This window comes from Lolium rigidum, chromosome 1, assembly GCF_022539505.1.
Source record: "Lolium rigidum isolate FL_2022 chromosome 1, APGP_CSIRO_Lrig_0.1, whole genome shotgun sequence".
Classification (NCBI taxonomy): Eukaryota; Viridiplantae; Streptophyta; class Magnoliopsida; order Poales; family Poaceae; genus Lolium; species Lolium rigidum.
The window spans coordinates 299,947,439-299,963,274 of NC_061508.1; the positions used below are offsets into that span (position 1 = coordinate 299,947,439).

General features: G+C 45.2%; 2 protein-coding genes across 2 annotated transcripts; one reads left to right on the forward strand and one right to left on the reverse strand.

The window, feature by feature from the left end:
* The first annotated feature begins 2,040 nt into the window (after positions 1-2,040).
* On the forward strand, positions 2,041-7,881 carry LOC124696817 (ATP-dependent 6-phosphofructokinase 5, chloroplastic-like). The gene is made up of 14 exons (XM_047229481.1): positions 2,041-2,171; positions 3,424-3,777; positions 3,875-3,959; positions 4,496-4,569; positions 4,742-4,853; positions 5,274-5,369; positions 5,458-5,559; positions 5,638-5,712; positions 5,967-6,107; positions 6,415-6,531; positions 6,615-6,719; positions 6,841-6,921; positions 7,173-7,301; positions 7,403-7,881. Exons 2-14 carry the CDS (start codon positions 3,473-3,475, stop codon positions 7,568-7,570), a joined length of 1,590 nt encoding a protein of 529 aa, XP_047085437.1. The 5' UTR covers positions 2,041-2,171; positions 3,424-3,472; the 3' UTR covers positions 7,571-7,881.
* A 1,892-nt stretch (positions 7,882-9,773) lies between these two features.
* On the reverse strand, positions 9,774-12,227 carry LOC124683998 (probable arabinosyltransferase ARAD1). The gene is made up of 3 exons (XM_047218410.1): positions 12,102-12,227; positions 10,813-11,979; positions 9,774-10,719 (listed from the first exon to the last, which is right to left on the reverse strand). The coding sequence occupies exons 2-3, from the start codon at positions 11,809-11,811 to the stop codon at positions 10,207-10,209; spliced, it is 1,512 nt and encodes a 503-aa protein (XP_047074366.1). The 5' UTR covers positions 11,812-11,979; positions 12,102-12,227; the 3' UTR covers positions 9,774-10,206.
* Positions 12,228-15,836: the final 3,609 nt, after the last annotated feature.

Sequence of the window (15,836 nt, forward strand, 5' to 3'; positions counted from 1 at the left end):
AGGGATAGTAATTTTTCTTTCCATCTGCTGAGCCGCTTTTGCAGCCTGTCCTCGACGTGTTTCCATTCAACTATTGTAAGCCTCCAAAAATGAATCGGAATGCCTAAATAATTAATTGGAAACTGACCCAACCCACATCCAAAAAGCTCGGCATATAGGTTGGCATCGTCCTGGGCCTCACCAAAGCAGCAGCCTGATAAGTGCTCGAAAGATGATAATATTAATTTCAGAAACATCGTCATAACAATATCGGAGGCACCAACGACTGATGAGTTTGTATTAGAAGGGGCAGCCCACACCAATACTCCTAATATGGCCGACCCCAATAGATATTGTGGACCTAAAAATTAAATCTGAAGTCACAATAGGGATAGATATTCAAAGTCTTACTCATTCGAATACGAAAAAAATGCAAGTTCCGGCCACCACCACGTGCAACCAAATCTTCCACTTCGAACCACGTCTCTCATTCCTCTTCTTCTTGCCAGAGGCGGCATCGGTCTCAACATCAACCATGTCGGTCTCCACCTTTTGTCTCATAACCATCTTGATTATCGTGGACGAGCTAGGCGTGGTGGTCAGCACAGCCATGGATCATGTTGGTCAAGACTTTTGGCGACCATGGCTTATGCACACAAATGCAAATACTCAAACACATGACTGAATTATGCACATTCAGAATGATATTGTGGTGGACTAGTACCTCATCGCAGTCGATAGCCCACCCCCTACATATGCACTGGGATCAAATAGGCTACGGGTAAGGCAGGCAAGCAAGTGTAGGAGTGATTGAGGTCAAGTCGAGATCCTAGCATCAAGGCATTGTGATAGGTGAAAAGGCGACGTTGGGATCGGCAGGTGCTTCGCTCTCGCCTATCTTGGGGAGGAGAACCACATTTGCAAGAGTGGTGGCTGGGCGTACCTCTCGTTGTAGTACGCCGATGATGATTGCGAGGTGCTCCTTGAAAAGCCGACAGTGGTGCTCCCATGTGTGCCTTCTGCTGGGGAACGTGTATAGAAAAAACAAAAAAAATCCTACGCATAAAACCAAGATTTTATGCAAGAGCGGAGGTAAAAGAACATACCCTGTAGATCGAACTAGTGGAAGTGTTCGATGGCGAGGTTGATGAATATCGAGTCGATCCTTGCAACTAGACTCGTCTAGTCGCGATGAGATGTATTATCCGGCGAATGGCTCCACGATCCAAGTGTCGCACATGCAACACCCCCACGGTAACCACACATACGGGAGAAGCGACACCTGTGTCAAAGTGTGATCAAGCACACCGTCGAAGCGGGGAACGTGTCGATGAAGATCCGGTAACGCTTCCGCGATCATCAATTAGATTGGATCTAGATGGTGGGTAGAGATCCGGCAGCGCTTCCGCGTCCAAGAGAGAGAGAGAGAGAGGAGCACCAAGGGCTATCATGCTCTAAATTTGGTCGATGTTGATGGAGCGTCGACGAGAAGAGGGCGATGTCACGACTAGGACACACGTCGGCGGTGGCGCAGGGCTACTTCGTAGCTAGGGTTTCGGGCGGTGGTGGTGCTGCAGCTTGGGGATGCTAGGGTTGCGACTTGTGGTCCCTTTGGGATGCCCCTTCCCAAAGGAGTTCTCTACAAACTCCATATCCAAACACTACTACGACAAGATTTGCCCGACTTTGGTGATGGAGGGGCGAGAACCACGACGCTCTTCGGCTCGCACTAGTGTATGCAGTCATCGCTAGCTGGTCTAAGGACTAACTTATAATTTTTATTACGTTTGAAGTTATTTGTGCTACCATAAATGATTATGGATTGGTGGACTTTTTTGGCAGAAACAAAACAAATCAGTTAATTGAGTGCATTTTTCTGAGCTTGTGGAGCAAGGTGTTCACCGTTGAGTTAATACACGGATAATGTATTTCACTGTTAAAGAAGGAAAACTGCTCCTAAAATATCTCGACAGCAGTGGTATTAGAAGAAAAAATAAAGCCCAACGGCCAACGGCACTGCATCGCATTCGCATCTCTAGCGGATGTACCCGTCGCATCTGTCAGTTTCCGCCGCGCCCGAAACCGAGGAAAAAGAAAGGGGAGCACACTGCAGAAAGAAAGAGGGGGCAGAAAGGACATCGCCCTTTCTCTCTTCCTGGTTTCGCCGCTCCCTCGGAATCGCAGCAGGGCAGGTGCGTGGGTGCTCGTCTCCTCCCCTCCCTCCTACTGGTTCTTGATGCATTGCTGAATCGCTCCGGTCCAAATCGCCGGCCGGTGTGGTTCCTCGCGGTCGAGCTTGGTGTCAGGCCTCACTGTCTCTGCTAAGATTCAAGAACCCAAACCGTGCTTGCTCGATCGATTTCAGTCCACGGCTGTGTGGAAGATGCTGGGGTATGTAGCATGAGCTGACCTTCCCCGACGGGGACTAGTGAGGTCTCGATTTGGCTAAGTTAGGAGCGCTGTACTTGCTTCTGAGGACCAGGATTCCGATTGCGAAACGCTAGGGGCCTAGGGCTGTATAGTTCCAATGGAGTCTTAACTATCTACCCCATTCTCCGCCACCTTGCTTCATTCCATGCACATATGCGCAATGGTATTTACGGTATCTGCTGTGATGGATCAGGGATCTGGTCCATCGATTTCCTGATTGGATGGTTCCAAAGCACCTAAGCCATATTAAGTACGCCACCACATTAAGGGAGGCGAGACAGATAATCTGCTTTCGACAAGTTACTGAGGATTGGCTATGTAAGCTGTAGTATACATTGTTGAACTTGTGAGGTTCTGAACTTCAAAAAAAAAAAAAAAAAAAATTGTGGGGTTCTGCCGGATTGTTATTTGGTGGCTGTGATTTGGAGTTTGATTTGTGTGGGTGACCGTATTACTAGTCAGCTAGGATCTGCTTGTTTGAGTTTGCTTCACATATCACACCACATTGAAAAGTTGCCACCGGTGCGCACTCTTTTAGTGCTGCCAGAGGATGTTTCGTTTTGCAGCATTTAATGGAAATTTGGACACGATCCATGGTTTATAATTTATCTCAAGGAACCTTTTCTTGCGGGAGGTTTATCTCAAGGAATCGAGATGTACACTCCTCAAAGCGTTAGGAATGTCTTGTGCGGATACAGTAAGAGTAGGGACATGGCTTCCTGAACTATCTGGTACCTGCTAGGCCTCACTAGAGGGTGAGTGCAAGTTCTCACCAGTATGAGCGAGTGGCTTCAAGGTGGATTGGAAGCTTGAATTCTTTCTGAAACAACATGTACACCGCGCTTTTCCTATTATGTGTCTTCTCCCTTTCTTAGTTTACAATACAATAAACTATGTGTATAGTGCTGGTTATTACTTTCCAGCATTTTATCTAACTGTTCAGCCTGTTTATAACATTTTTTGGTGGGCATTGTCTTAGTATATACAAATGTAATGCTGGAATTTCATCTGCAGATCACCTGTAGGACCACTGTGGACTGGCTGTTCTTAGTTGGGAATTTGGATGGCTGCTGCTTTAAAGACAAGTGGCACATTTTGTAATACACTGCAGCAGTGGCTGCATCCAACAAGAGATCAGTTTTTATATGGTTATTCTCATTCAAATACCAAAGAATGTAAAAGCAAGAATACAAAAAGGCCTGTTCCACTGCGTGTTAAAGCTACTTCCACGAAAGCGGAGCTAGATTTCAGTGATCCATCTTGGAAACAGAAGTTTCAGGAAGACTGGGATGAGCGTTTTAATCTGCCACATATTACTGATATATATGACTTGAAACCAAGGACAACTACATTCTCACTTAATAAAAAAGGTTTTGTGCGCCCCTCTTCTTTGGTCTCTTTCTTCTAAGCTAATAAATTAGTAGCATGTCATTTTCTTATGCAACGCTGTCTGATATTACTCTGGCAGAACTCCTACACGTGACGAAAGTAGTACACCTATGGACATGTGGAATGGTTACGTGAACAATGATGACCGAGCACTTATGAAGGTTAGTACTCCGCAGAAATCTTTTGCTGGTGCATCATAGGAATACTTCAGCGTTAATTTGATACTTAACATGTCACAGCTTAGAGAAATCACTAAGATGGTTGAAATCAATTAGTCCCGTTGCAGAAGCTGGGTCTCGGTGTCATTGGAGCAAATGACCATGCATAGCATTGAATGTTAAATGTATGATAATAACTATTGAAAGTTGTAAAAAAAAGTTTACAAATAATGTTTCATGGAAAACAACTACTTCTATTCTCGTATGGTGAATCTATATACTTCTGTATCTTAGTCATCAAAGTTTAAAAGGTTTGCTGCACTTGTTTTAGAACATATATTCTGTAATGGAGATAATTATAAGTTTTGTGATGTTAAGGTGATGTATGTAATGGACTTCACTTGCTTACTCACCAACTAACTTTTGTGAGTCACATCATGACTACATGTTAGCACCTAAAGAAACATGCAGTTCGGTAAAAACAGCTTTATTTGTTTCCTGGTATGCTGAGAACTTATAACATACCATTGCTACCTTAGGTGATAAATTACTCCTCCCCTACTTCTGCTGGAGCTGAGTGCATTGATCCTGATTGTAGCTGGGTGGAGCAATGGTATAGTATCTTCTAGCCCTAGCTTGTGAGTTTATTAGTTCTCAGTGCCATAAGGATACCATCATTCTTCACATGTGTGTTTATGTTATGCTAGTTGACTTTAGCCTTGTTTTTTCAACAACGGACGAACTGTTACTATGAGAGTGGGGCAGTGATAAATAGCTTCTTGTAGGGTGCATCGTGCAGGGCCTCGTAAAGACATATACTATGAGCCAGTGGAAGTAAAAGCTGCTATAGTTACTTGTGGAGGTCTCTGCCCTGGTTTGAATGATGTCATCAGACAGGTCCTTGTCTTGTACCATTGTTCAAACAATTCCATATTGCTGACATTTCTGCCTATCCTTTTGCTACTTGAATCTGGTATTCATTGCGAACTTTAACTTGAATAAGGTTAATCAGTTATGAAACACTTTAGCATCAGGGTTTTCCCAGGAAAACCCACTTGTGAAGATTTGCGTATCCTAGAATTTCTCCATTTAGCCACACACAAAATAAAAACTTGCTCATTAAATTTGATGCACAAGTTATTACGTGTGCAACACTAATTTTTCTAATGTAAACCGGTAAAAGTGGGCCTAGTTTCATCACCACATAAGATTGATATTGTACTTATATGTGTCACCTGATCCTGAATGCGATCTGAGCGTTAAAAATCTCACTTGAAATGTTGATGCAGTTTAGCAAATATGTTCTGTAATTTGCAGGTAGTATTCACCCTAGAGACATATGGAGTTAAGAATATTGTTGGAATTCCATTTGGTTATCGTGGGTTTTTTGAGAAGGGCCTAAAAGAAATGCCTGTAAGAACGCTCCTCTTGTAAACCCATAAAAAATTTACTGCTCATGATCTTCTAAGATTTAATTTTTTGTAACACCATCCACATCCAGCTTTCACGTCGTATAGTGGAGAATATTAATCTTGCTGGTGGAAGTTTTCTAGGAGTCTCCCGTGGAGGAGCTAAAACTAGTGAGATTGTAGATAGTATACAGGTAAGCAATCTGATTATCCTTCATGGTTATGTTAAAATAATCATAGGTTACTTTAAAAACAATTACTGTTTTGTGTAGGCCAGAAGAATTGATATGCTTTTTGTGCTTGGTGGAAATGGTACCCATGCAGGAGCGAATGCTATACATGATGAGGTTCTTATGTCTTCACATTTCTTTTCAACTTTCATTCGTTCATTTGGTATCATATTAGCCCATGAACCTTTGTGGAAAAAGAGGAACCTTGCCTACGTTCGAATCAAGATAAGTGCACATGCACATATGTAGAAACTAGAAACCTCCCACCATTCATTCTGTTTCATCTTACCCACAAGATTCATCACACTGAAAGTTGCTTACTATGTGTCTTCTTCACGCTCACTTTATTCCGTTTCACCCTACAATTGCAGTGCCGTAAGAGAAAGCTAAAAGTTTCAGTTGTAGCAGTTCCAAAGACCATTGACAATGATATACCTTTGATGGATAAAACATTTGGTTTTGATACAGCTGTTGAAGAAGCTCAACGGGCCGTTAACTCCGCCTATATAGAGGTAGACTGGTGATGTTTTCTATTATTTTTCTGGGCGAACCATTCTGCAGTATATATTATATTAATACAGGGATCTGTACATGGTACAGTAGAAACTAGAAAGGTGCAAATGCAGGAAAGACCAAAAACATATTATTACATCATAACCGAAAGGAATTTTCTCCTCCTCCTCCTCCTCCTCTTCTTCTTCCTTGATTGTTAGTGCTAGGCTGTTTTAAAATAGCTAATGATTAAGAGCTGAAAAGTGGAGCGAAAGATCCTACATCTGAATACTCTCGTTTCACTTTATGAATCACTACTGTTTTTAGGCACGTAGTGCATACCATGGTATCGGTTTGGTCAAATTAATGGGAAGAAGCAGCGGCTTCATTGCAATGCATGCTTCCCTTTCAAGTGGGCAGGTTGATGTCTGCTTAATACCAGAGGTTTGTAAACGTTGCACTGATGTTTAATCTACCAGTTCTTCTCATTCACGGATGTCCAACAGAAGTTCACTGTATGAATAAAGGTCCCTTTCACACTAGATGGAGAATACGGTGTCTTACAGCACCTTGAGCATTTATTGAAGACCAAGGGATTCTGTGTGGTTTGTGTTGCGGAAGCTGCAGGACAAGTAAGCTAAATTTCACTGTGGTCTTTAGCCTTTGGCTCTTTTTAATTCCATAAAACGATGGCAAACTACTGTAAATGAGAACCAAAGGTTTACCGTTTACATCTCTTACTTTTTATTACAGGAATTGTTGCAAAACTCAGGTGCAACTGATGCATCAGGAAATTTAATACTTAGCGACATTGGTGTTCACATGCAACAAAAGGTTTGTATTTGGCATGGATGTCATAATTTACAGGCTGTTCTGTGATAAAGTAGAAATTTAAATGATGGCGATGATACTGAATTTTGCTGTAACGTGATCCATTCCGTTTTCTTTTATACTAGCATTTCCATTTGCTTGTTAGAGGTCTGTAAACTGCATTATCCTGTACTTCTATCTAACTGTTACTCACTTCCATTATAGAGGTTGTCATTCTTACACCATAATTTAGTAACATTGATTACACTCCACAGATTAAGATGCATTTCAAGGGCATCGGTGTTCACGCTGATGTAAAATACATTGATCCAACATACATGGTACGGGCATGTCGTGCCAATGCATCTGATGCAATTTTGTGTACCGTACTTGGACAAAACGCTGTAAGTTTAACACTTCTTTTCCTGAATGACCTAGCTGTTCATATTTTTGAACTGCTGCAGTCTGGTTATATGAAAAAATCGTGATTTTTCCTTGCCTGCAGGTCCATGCAGCATTTGCTGGTTTCAGTGGTATCACTTCCTGCATCTGCAACAATCACTATGTCTACCTTCCGATCACCGAAGTCATAACAGCACCGAAGCGTGTGAACCCTAACAGCAGGATGTTACATCGTTGCCTCACGTCCACAGGCCAGCCAGACTTCCACTGACACTACTCATCTGTGTCGCGTAATCAAGTTGATGAAGATACTCTTTTGCTGTTGTGCTACCACCATGATTACCAGTATGATAGTTGACGATCATGTGATGCTGAGATGAAACTTGGTCCTGAAAGATATTTTTGACTGCCTTTGTTTTTTTCGAGAAAACTCAAAAAACTTTTGTGTTTCATTGCATTGAAAAGATAGAGTTGTTTTACAATCCTCCTAGGAGGCAGGGTACAGGTTGTAGCTATGATGTATCTCAACTCTGTCGATGGTCGTGGTGGCGCATGTTAGAGAGCAGTGTGAGATATTGTTCACAACTGTGGCATGCTGAGGAAAGTGTTCCACGTTGATAAATAAAACAGATTAAAACTGAATGGAGAAATGACGATTTGATGTGGCCATGTGGACTCAGATTTTTGAAACTTGGGCGCAGATTTAAAATCCATGGAATGACGAAGGATAAGCATGATGATGATCATTTAGCTCACCAGCTTAAGGTGCATGGCTGGAAAAAGTATTCCTCTCGTAGTATCATCCCCAGGAGGCAACAAAAAGGATGAGATACTTGAGAATATGCCATGGATGATTGCTGAAAGTAATATTGCCAAACTCAACAAGGGCTCCCCAACGACCCTTTCCATCACAATTGATCCAAATAGGATGACTGAAAGAAGAGTTCGGAGGGGTTCTGCTCCGCTACCAAACATGTGTTGAAAGTTCGTCGAGTCATCAGGGGCTGATAAAAATTTAGAATTTGAGACAATTAGGCTACATCCCTTGTTCTTTCTGTTTGTTTTCACTTGTTAGCAAGGGCGGAGATCCCACATGATGTGTGCAATTTGACATTTATAATCCTCATATAACAGTGTTTGTCTTTTTGAATGTGAAAGAGCTAGAAAATACCTCCAAAAGAACTGAAACATTATAATTAGCCAAAACCTTGACCGCCACTCACCTGTCATTGCTACATTTGATAAAAAGTCACAAGATCAGTTGCACATGGCTTTTTACCTTGGATTGCAAAATGAACGGAAAACCCTACCACGCCCACATGGGTTAACACGTGTTATTTATCTAATGCTGAGCTTGCCAACTCCGCCTTAGGATCAAAACTGCAAAGCTAGCTCTAAATATCTAGGAACTTCATGATTATGAATGCGTTCTCTGAAACCTACCGTTCTTGTGAAGCAGGCATCTTGGGAGAATGCATCTTGCAAGCCACAGCTCCGCATGATAGAATTAGAGAGGAGAATGATTCGCCACACAATCGTGATCTTTCCCTTATCTCATATATATAGGTAATTACACAAGATATACAAGGAAGGGATCAATACAAATCCTAACCATAATGACCTGATTAATAACAAATATCAAGCACTAAAGATGGCAGGGTATAACTGAATATCGAGGGCATATTCGGTTTGCCTAACACCACAGACCATCTGTACAACCTCATCTCAAAGTGGTTTTACTTCTTGAAACTCGAGGGAAATAGTAAGGGCTGCTAAAAATTTAGAAATCAAGACAACCCACTTATTATTGTAACTTCTGTTTGTTTTTACTTGCTAACAGGGTCTGAGATCGGACAAGATGTCTTCAATTGACATTTTATAACCCTCACATAACATTGTTCGTTTTTTCGAATGTGAAAGAGCTAGGAAAATACCTCTAAAAGAACTGAAACATGATAATTAGCCAAAACCTTGACCGCTACTCACCTGTCGTTGCTACATTTAATAAGAACTGAAAAGATCAGCGGCACATGTCTTTGCAACTTGGATTGCAAAATGAACGTTAAACCCTACCACCCACACATGTCAACGTGTGTTATTTATGTAATGACGCGCTTGCTAACTCCCACTTAGGATCAGAATCGCAAGGTAGCTCCGAATAGCTAGAGAATATTATTTCGATTCTGAATGTGTTCTGTGAAGCCTACCGCTCTTGTGAAGCTGCAACTTGAGAGAATGCATATATCTTACGAGCGACCGCTCCCTAGATCATCTGAACAGTATCATCTGGCTGCGAAGGGTACTGGTCCTTTTTGCGAGCCAACGCTCCCCAGATCATCTGAAGTGGTTTTACTTACTTTTTTAAACTTGAGGGAAAAAGACAATTAGGCTACAGGTATCGTTGTTACTTCTGTTTGTTTTTACCTTTCAGCAGGGGCTAAGATCCCACAAGATGCCCTCGATTTGACATTTTACAACACTTATATAAACACTGTTCCTCTCTTCGAATACAAAAGAGCTAGAAAAGCACCTCTAAAAGAACTGAAACATTATAATTAGCCAAAACCTTGGCAACTACTCACCTGTCATTGCTTTTTTCTTTTCACGCTAAACCCACCACACTTATATAAACTCAAAAGATCAGTAGCACATTTCTTTGGAACTTGGATTGCAAAATGAACATAAAACCCTACCACCCACACGGGTCAAAGCGTGTTATTTAGCTAATGATGAGGCTTTGCTAACTCTGCCTTAGGATCAGAATTGCATGGCAGCTCTGAAAATCTAGAACTTCATGATTCTGAATGCGATATGTGAAACCTACCGCTCTTGTGAAGCTGCAGCTTGAGAGAATGCATCTTCATGAACAGTATCACAAGGTAGCTCTGAATAGCTAGAGTACTTCATTCATGATTCTGAATGTGTTCTTTGAAACCTACCGCTTTTGTGAAGCTGCAGCTTGAGAGAATGCATCTTGCGAGCCACGGCTCCCCAGATCATCTGAACAGCGTCATCTGGCCGCGAAGGGTACTGATACTCGAAGTGATGAGCCACCTCCTTGAGCCTTCTGGACATGGCGTTCCACTGGTCCCGAGTTACATCTCGGAGCACGCGCAGCAGGAATCCCTTCCTGACGGCGTCGGAGGCGCGGACGAAGACGCAGAACTCGGAGTAGTCGAGGACGTCCTCGAAGGGGAGCTCGATGTCGTCGCTGATTATGACGGGGACGCAGTGGCTGACGATGGCATCGAAGAGGCGGTTGGAGGAAGGGGTGTCGCCGGCGATGTTGAGGCAGAACTTGGAGGAGGCCATGCCCTTGGTGGCGCGCCTAATCCCGTTCTGCCGGACGCTGCCGTAGGTGAAGTGGACGTCTCTCTCGTCCTTGAGAAGCTGGTACAGCTTCTGACGAACCTTCCCACCCTGCAATCGCCACACAATTTCGCCAAAATGTTAATACAGTAGCAGCTCACCATGACAGAGCACAAAGAAGAGAAGCAGAGGAACGCCACTCACATCTTTCCTGTGAATTGCGCCTTGGAAGTAAGCCAGGAGTGGCCGTTGGTGGAACGCCGGCGAGTCGTGGTCTCCGAGAGACCGAACCACGTGCTTGTACGGAGCGATGATGTCCTTCTTCAGGTTCGCGACGTCCGGCGGGTACCTCCCGAAGTCGGAGAGTACGTACATGGCGGCGCTGAGCTTCTTCCTGGCCTGCATCATGCTGTTGGGGTGGTGCGGGACGACGAGGTGGTCCTTGCCGCCCCACCTCCTCCATTCCTCCTGCCGCATCAGGTACTTCACCAGCTCGGCCTGCAGGACCCTGTTCATGCTCACCCTCTCCCTTCCCCGGAGCTTTGAGTGCCGGTTGTAGCTCAGCGACGCGAAGAAGGGCACGAAGAAGACGTCGGCGAGGCTGGCGTTAGTCACCCTGACGGCGACGCACGGCCTGCTGCTGCTCAGATTGCCGGGCAGGGTGGAGGACAGTATGTCAAGCGTGAGCCAGTACGCGACGCTGTGCTGCAGATTCAGCCCGCCGGGGTAGTGCGGCACGGCGCGGGCGTCCCGGACGTCTGGCCACGCCGTCTTCCCGTCCCACCCGAGCATGCCGAAGTGGAACTCCGGGGGCAGGTCGTACATGTAAACCCTGAGCTGCGCGCTCTCCGCGTCGCATGATCCCTCGCTCCCTTCTCCTCCTCCCGCTGCGGCCAACGGCGTCTCTCGGACCATCGGACCGCTCATCCTGACAGCACTCACCGTCGGATCACTGTTGACCGGCACAGATGCCGGGATGGACGTCTGATGGTCACCGTCATTGTTATGCGGTCTGTTATCCTCATCACCGGCGAGCAATGGCGTCTTGTTGGCGTCGGCTATCAGGATTGCATTGTTGATCCGGGAGTTGACGAGAGCCCAGCAGGAGAAGGCCAGAAGGATGAGGGCCAGGAAGGTGACGAAGCGGAACACCCTCCTGTGCTCCGGTGGGGGCAAAGGCTGCATCTTCCTCTCCACCACCATCCAAGGGAATAGCACGCCGAAGGAAGGAAGGCAGGCCAGAGTTTTACCGCCAGAATACGGTTAAATCATCCACGAATGAACCAGAGAAACTCGATCTCACTAAAGATTCTCAAGAATCACCTGGCGACTGCTGATTCAGTCGATCCACATAATCGTCTGAAGAATAACCTGGTGCCATGAATGATGTTGGCGCAGAGAAAACAAAGCGGAAGGGGTGTTGAATTGTGGCAAGGAACAAGAATTACCCCATGACATTTTTTTTTGCCAGATGCGAGGTCAAATCAGCTTACCCGTGATGTCAGGATCATTGTTTCCTGGCCATGAATGTTTCATCTCATCTCTGATGCATGCACGGCGATCTGTTTTTTTCGTTGTTCTGTTTTGGAGATTTCAGCTGGACGCAGCAGAAAAACCGGCCGTGATCTCAACGGTTTGTCGATGGTCAAAGATTGAAAAAGTGGATCCACCAATATATATTCCTCTGGACAAATGTACCCCGTGCTAGACAGACTTGGATTTCACAAATGTACCCCGTGTTGGAAAACGATGCGCACTATTTCAATGGCGTACATGCTAAGAATCATCCTACCCCAGAATACGAGGACGAGGAGACAGCTGAGTACATGTTTAATGTTTTAAAGATCGGGATTTGCTGGTTGGGTCATGCACAGTCAGATTTACATAAACGTGTCAAAATCACCCTTAGTGACGTGGATTTGGCACGTTAATGATGTCGCGTCACTGGTATTTGTACATGTGTCATGTTCCCTTGCACGACGCAAGTTTTTGACACATGTGGCGAGCCAGAAACACCCACAGGTGTTTTGTACCTATGACGTATCCTTACCACACCTGTAACTGATTTTTTAGAATTAAAAAAGAAAAGACTACTATTAAATTGCCAACAATATTGGTCTTATCCTAGAAGATAACATCGTCGAGAAGTTGCCATTACTAAGGGCGTGTTTGGTTGCCTGGGCCAATTTTCTGCATCACTGACGCAGCGGGAAGGAGCCCCCTTCGCGTCCAAGACGGGCTATGGGTCATAAAAGCGATTTTGTTTGGTGACCTGCATGGAGATTTTTCGGCTCCGTGGAGATTTGGGCTCTGGCCGTTTGGTATGTCGGTTTTCAGGCCTTGTAGCAAACCAGAACGGCGCCCCTGCTGTTTGGTTGCAACCCATAATCCGGTTCTAGTAACCTCTTCCCTTCAGTGGTGAGGTTACCAACGATCAACAGCACAAGTAAGAACACAATCATAGACGACAGAGAACTTAGCAGTGATCATAGACGACACAAGTTCATGACACAATATTTTGCAGACACGATCATAGTTCTGGACATGGCAGACAGGATCATAGTTCAACACACTAGACACGACCAACAGCTAGACACGACATGGTACCAGGTTAGCTTCAGACATAATGCTCGGAGACGACGCACCTGGTGTCATCGCCATGTTACGGGCACCTGCTCACCACCTCAGTGCAGGTGTGGTCGAAGATGACCACACTGTACTCTAAGGAGGACAACTTCCTAAAGTGACGAACTGGCCTACCTTGAGCTGATGGGCGACGGCGAAGGCCGTCCATCCCTGGTCGATGAATGCGTCATTGCCTTCTCTCCTCGTAGTCATCCTCTAGTTGCATCCGGTGTTGGTGGTGACGATGATGTTGGAAGGGATTTCTCCGAACCACTTGACGAAAGCTTTAGGGATCATGTGCCGGCCGAAGGTGGGCTTGAAGATGATTTTGAGGAAGTGGTCCGGCCCTGCCTCCTCGTGGAAGTGGCCGACCTTAGCCGGCCTTCCACGACGCTTCTTCGCCGGTCCCTCGCCGGGAACCTCAGCAGGTGACCCAAGCATGATCTTCTCAGTCTGCCAGAAGAACACAAGCAATTAGAGGTGTGCCTGCTCACAAGTAGTTTAGATGAAAACAGACATTGATAACATTATTAAGGCCTCATACATTTGCTCACACGGCAGGCATAGGGAGTGGCCACAAACTAAGTGTAGTGTGCTACGACAGTGGCACACATGACTAAGTTTGAGGCCACCACCTAGCCTTTCATTATGCCTTTGTTGAATCATTGGCCAATGCACAAGACATATGAAAACACGGCCTCATATGTAGAATCACACTGGAGGCAAAGGGACCGTCCCCAAACTAAGTCTAGTGTGCCAGTAATATGGCACACATGACTAAGTTTGAGGGCAGCACCATGCCTACCGTTGTGCCATAGTTGAATCATTGGCCAATGCAGAACTGAAGAAGTAGAAACATGCAAAGCAGGGTATCAGAGGCCTCATACAATGAGGACATATGTAGGAGATGTTTGAACAGAACCAATGGCATTGTCATGTTAAGTCATGCCATATGTTCTGATCAATCATCTCCTCATACTATATGATCCCAGGTTATAATCATTAGCCTAGTTCAATCAAGAAACAACACAAGTAGAACTTCAAATTAAGTACATTACGAGTGGTACTTAGGGTACATTACAAATAGTTAGGGAACATTACAAATTCTCGTACAATACATCTACATCACATTCATCTCTCGTCACAAGTAGCCCTATCCTCTTGAGCTTGTCCTTGATTGCAAAGCTCACTTGAAGCAGATTGTATATGTTATACTCTAGCTTTCTCTTCTTAGCCTCCAAAGCCTTTTTTTCTGCCTCCCGTTCCTGTTTCTTAGCCCTCATCACTTGTGCTTGTGTTCTCTGCATATTCTTGAGCATAGCAACTTCCTTCTTCAAGTCCTCCCACTCCTCTTGCGTCTAAATAAACTAGCGCGACTCAGATCAATCTTTCAGACAACAATCACAACATGGTAAACCCGAACACAAAAAAAACCTTCCCCTCTATGCATGCCCAATCTGCCAGTTTCACCAATCCAAAGCCCGGTCTAGGAAGGATCTACCGCAATCCAACACTAGAGTAACAGATCTAAGCAAATCGAGACCGTGAAAAGCAAGAACTGGACAATCAAGAAATGGGGACGAAGAACTTGCAAACGTCAATCGAACGCTATCCTAACGGAAACCCTAGCAGATCTAATGTGCATGTCGTCGGAAATGCCTGAGAATGGCATGTTCTGCCTGAACGAGTACGAAGGTGAGAAGGAGAGGTCGTTACCGCCATTGTTCCAGCCGAGGATGAGCTCGAGGTCGCGGGCAAAGTCGAGATGCCGATGAAGACTGCGGAGCAGATTGCGACCGATGTCGCAGTGCTGCTCGCCGAGGTATCCTCCTCCGGTACCGGTGCTCCTCCGTGCGTCGATCCGGCAGATTGGTCGGCGGGAGGGGGATCGCCGGGTGATGTGATAGTTTGGGGGATTGAGAGTGCGGTCGCGAGTGAGAGAAAGGAGAGGGGAGCGGTGAGGCTAATTATGGCGCGTGGCCCGAAGGGACGCGGCGTTTCCGCCTCCCTTCCCCACGCGTACAGCCTTCTGGCCGCAACGGGCCTGGCCCCGGAGAAACTGCCATTCCGGGCGTTCCTCCAGGGCATGTCCCAGGAGTGCTTTGAGAACCGTGCAATGCAACAACGCGGCTCGACCCAGACGTCCAAGCGGGCCAAAAATTGCTGGCCCCATGCGAGCCAAGGGGCATGCAACCTACCAAACGTGTCCTAAATCTACTAGACGTAGTCATACAAGTTCTCCATTACATTGAAAACTTGTATGTCTACATTTATATGACTATAACCTCGGAGAGACACATAGCGTCACCAGCAGCTCTGGGAGGGAGCTCCTCGCAGTCAGAATAAGATGTCTTCTTTGCGTGAATGTACTGGAAGTAAGTAGTCTGATAGATGTTGTCGATATACAAGATGAACATCCTCTTGAGATCCATCTCATATTGGTTCGTGAATGCTTCCCAAGCATAACAACCGAAATAGGTTCGATTCACCTCATTGGTGAATTGCACCCTGAACTCCTTCAAAGACCGAGATCACTCAACAAGAATCACCTCAAATGATCATAGTGCGTGAATATCTCTGTTTAGATTGTCCAAGTAGGCTTG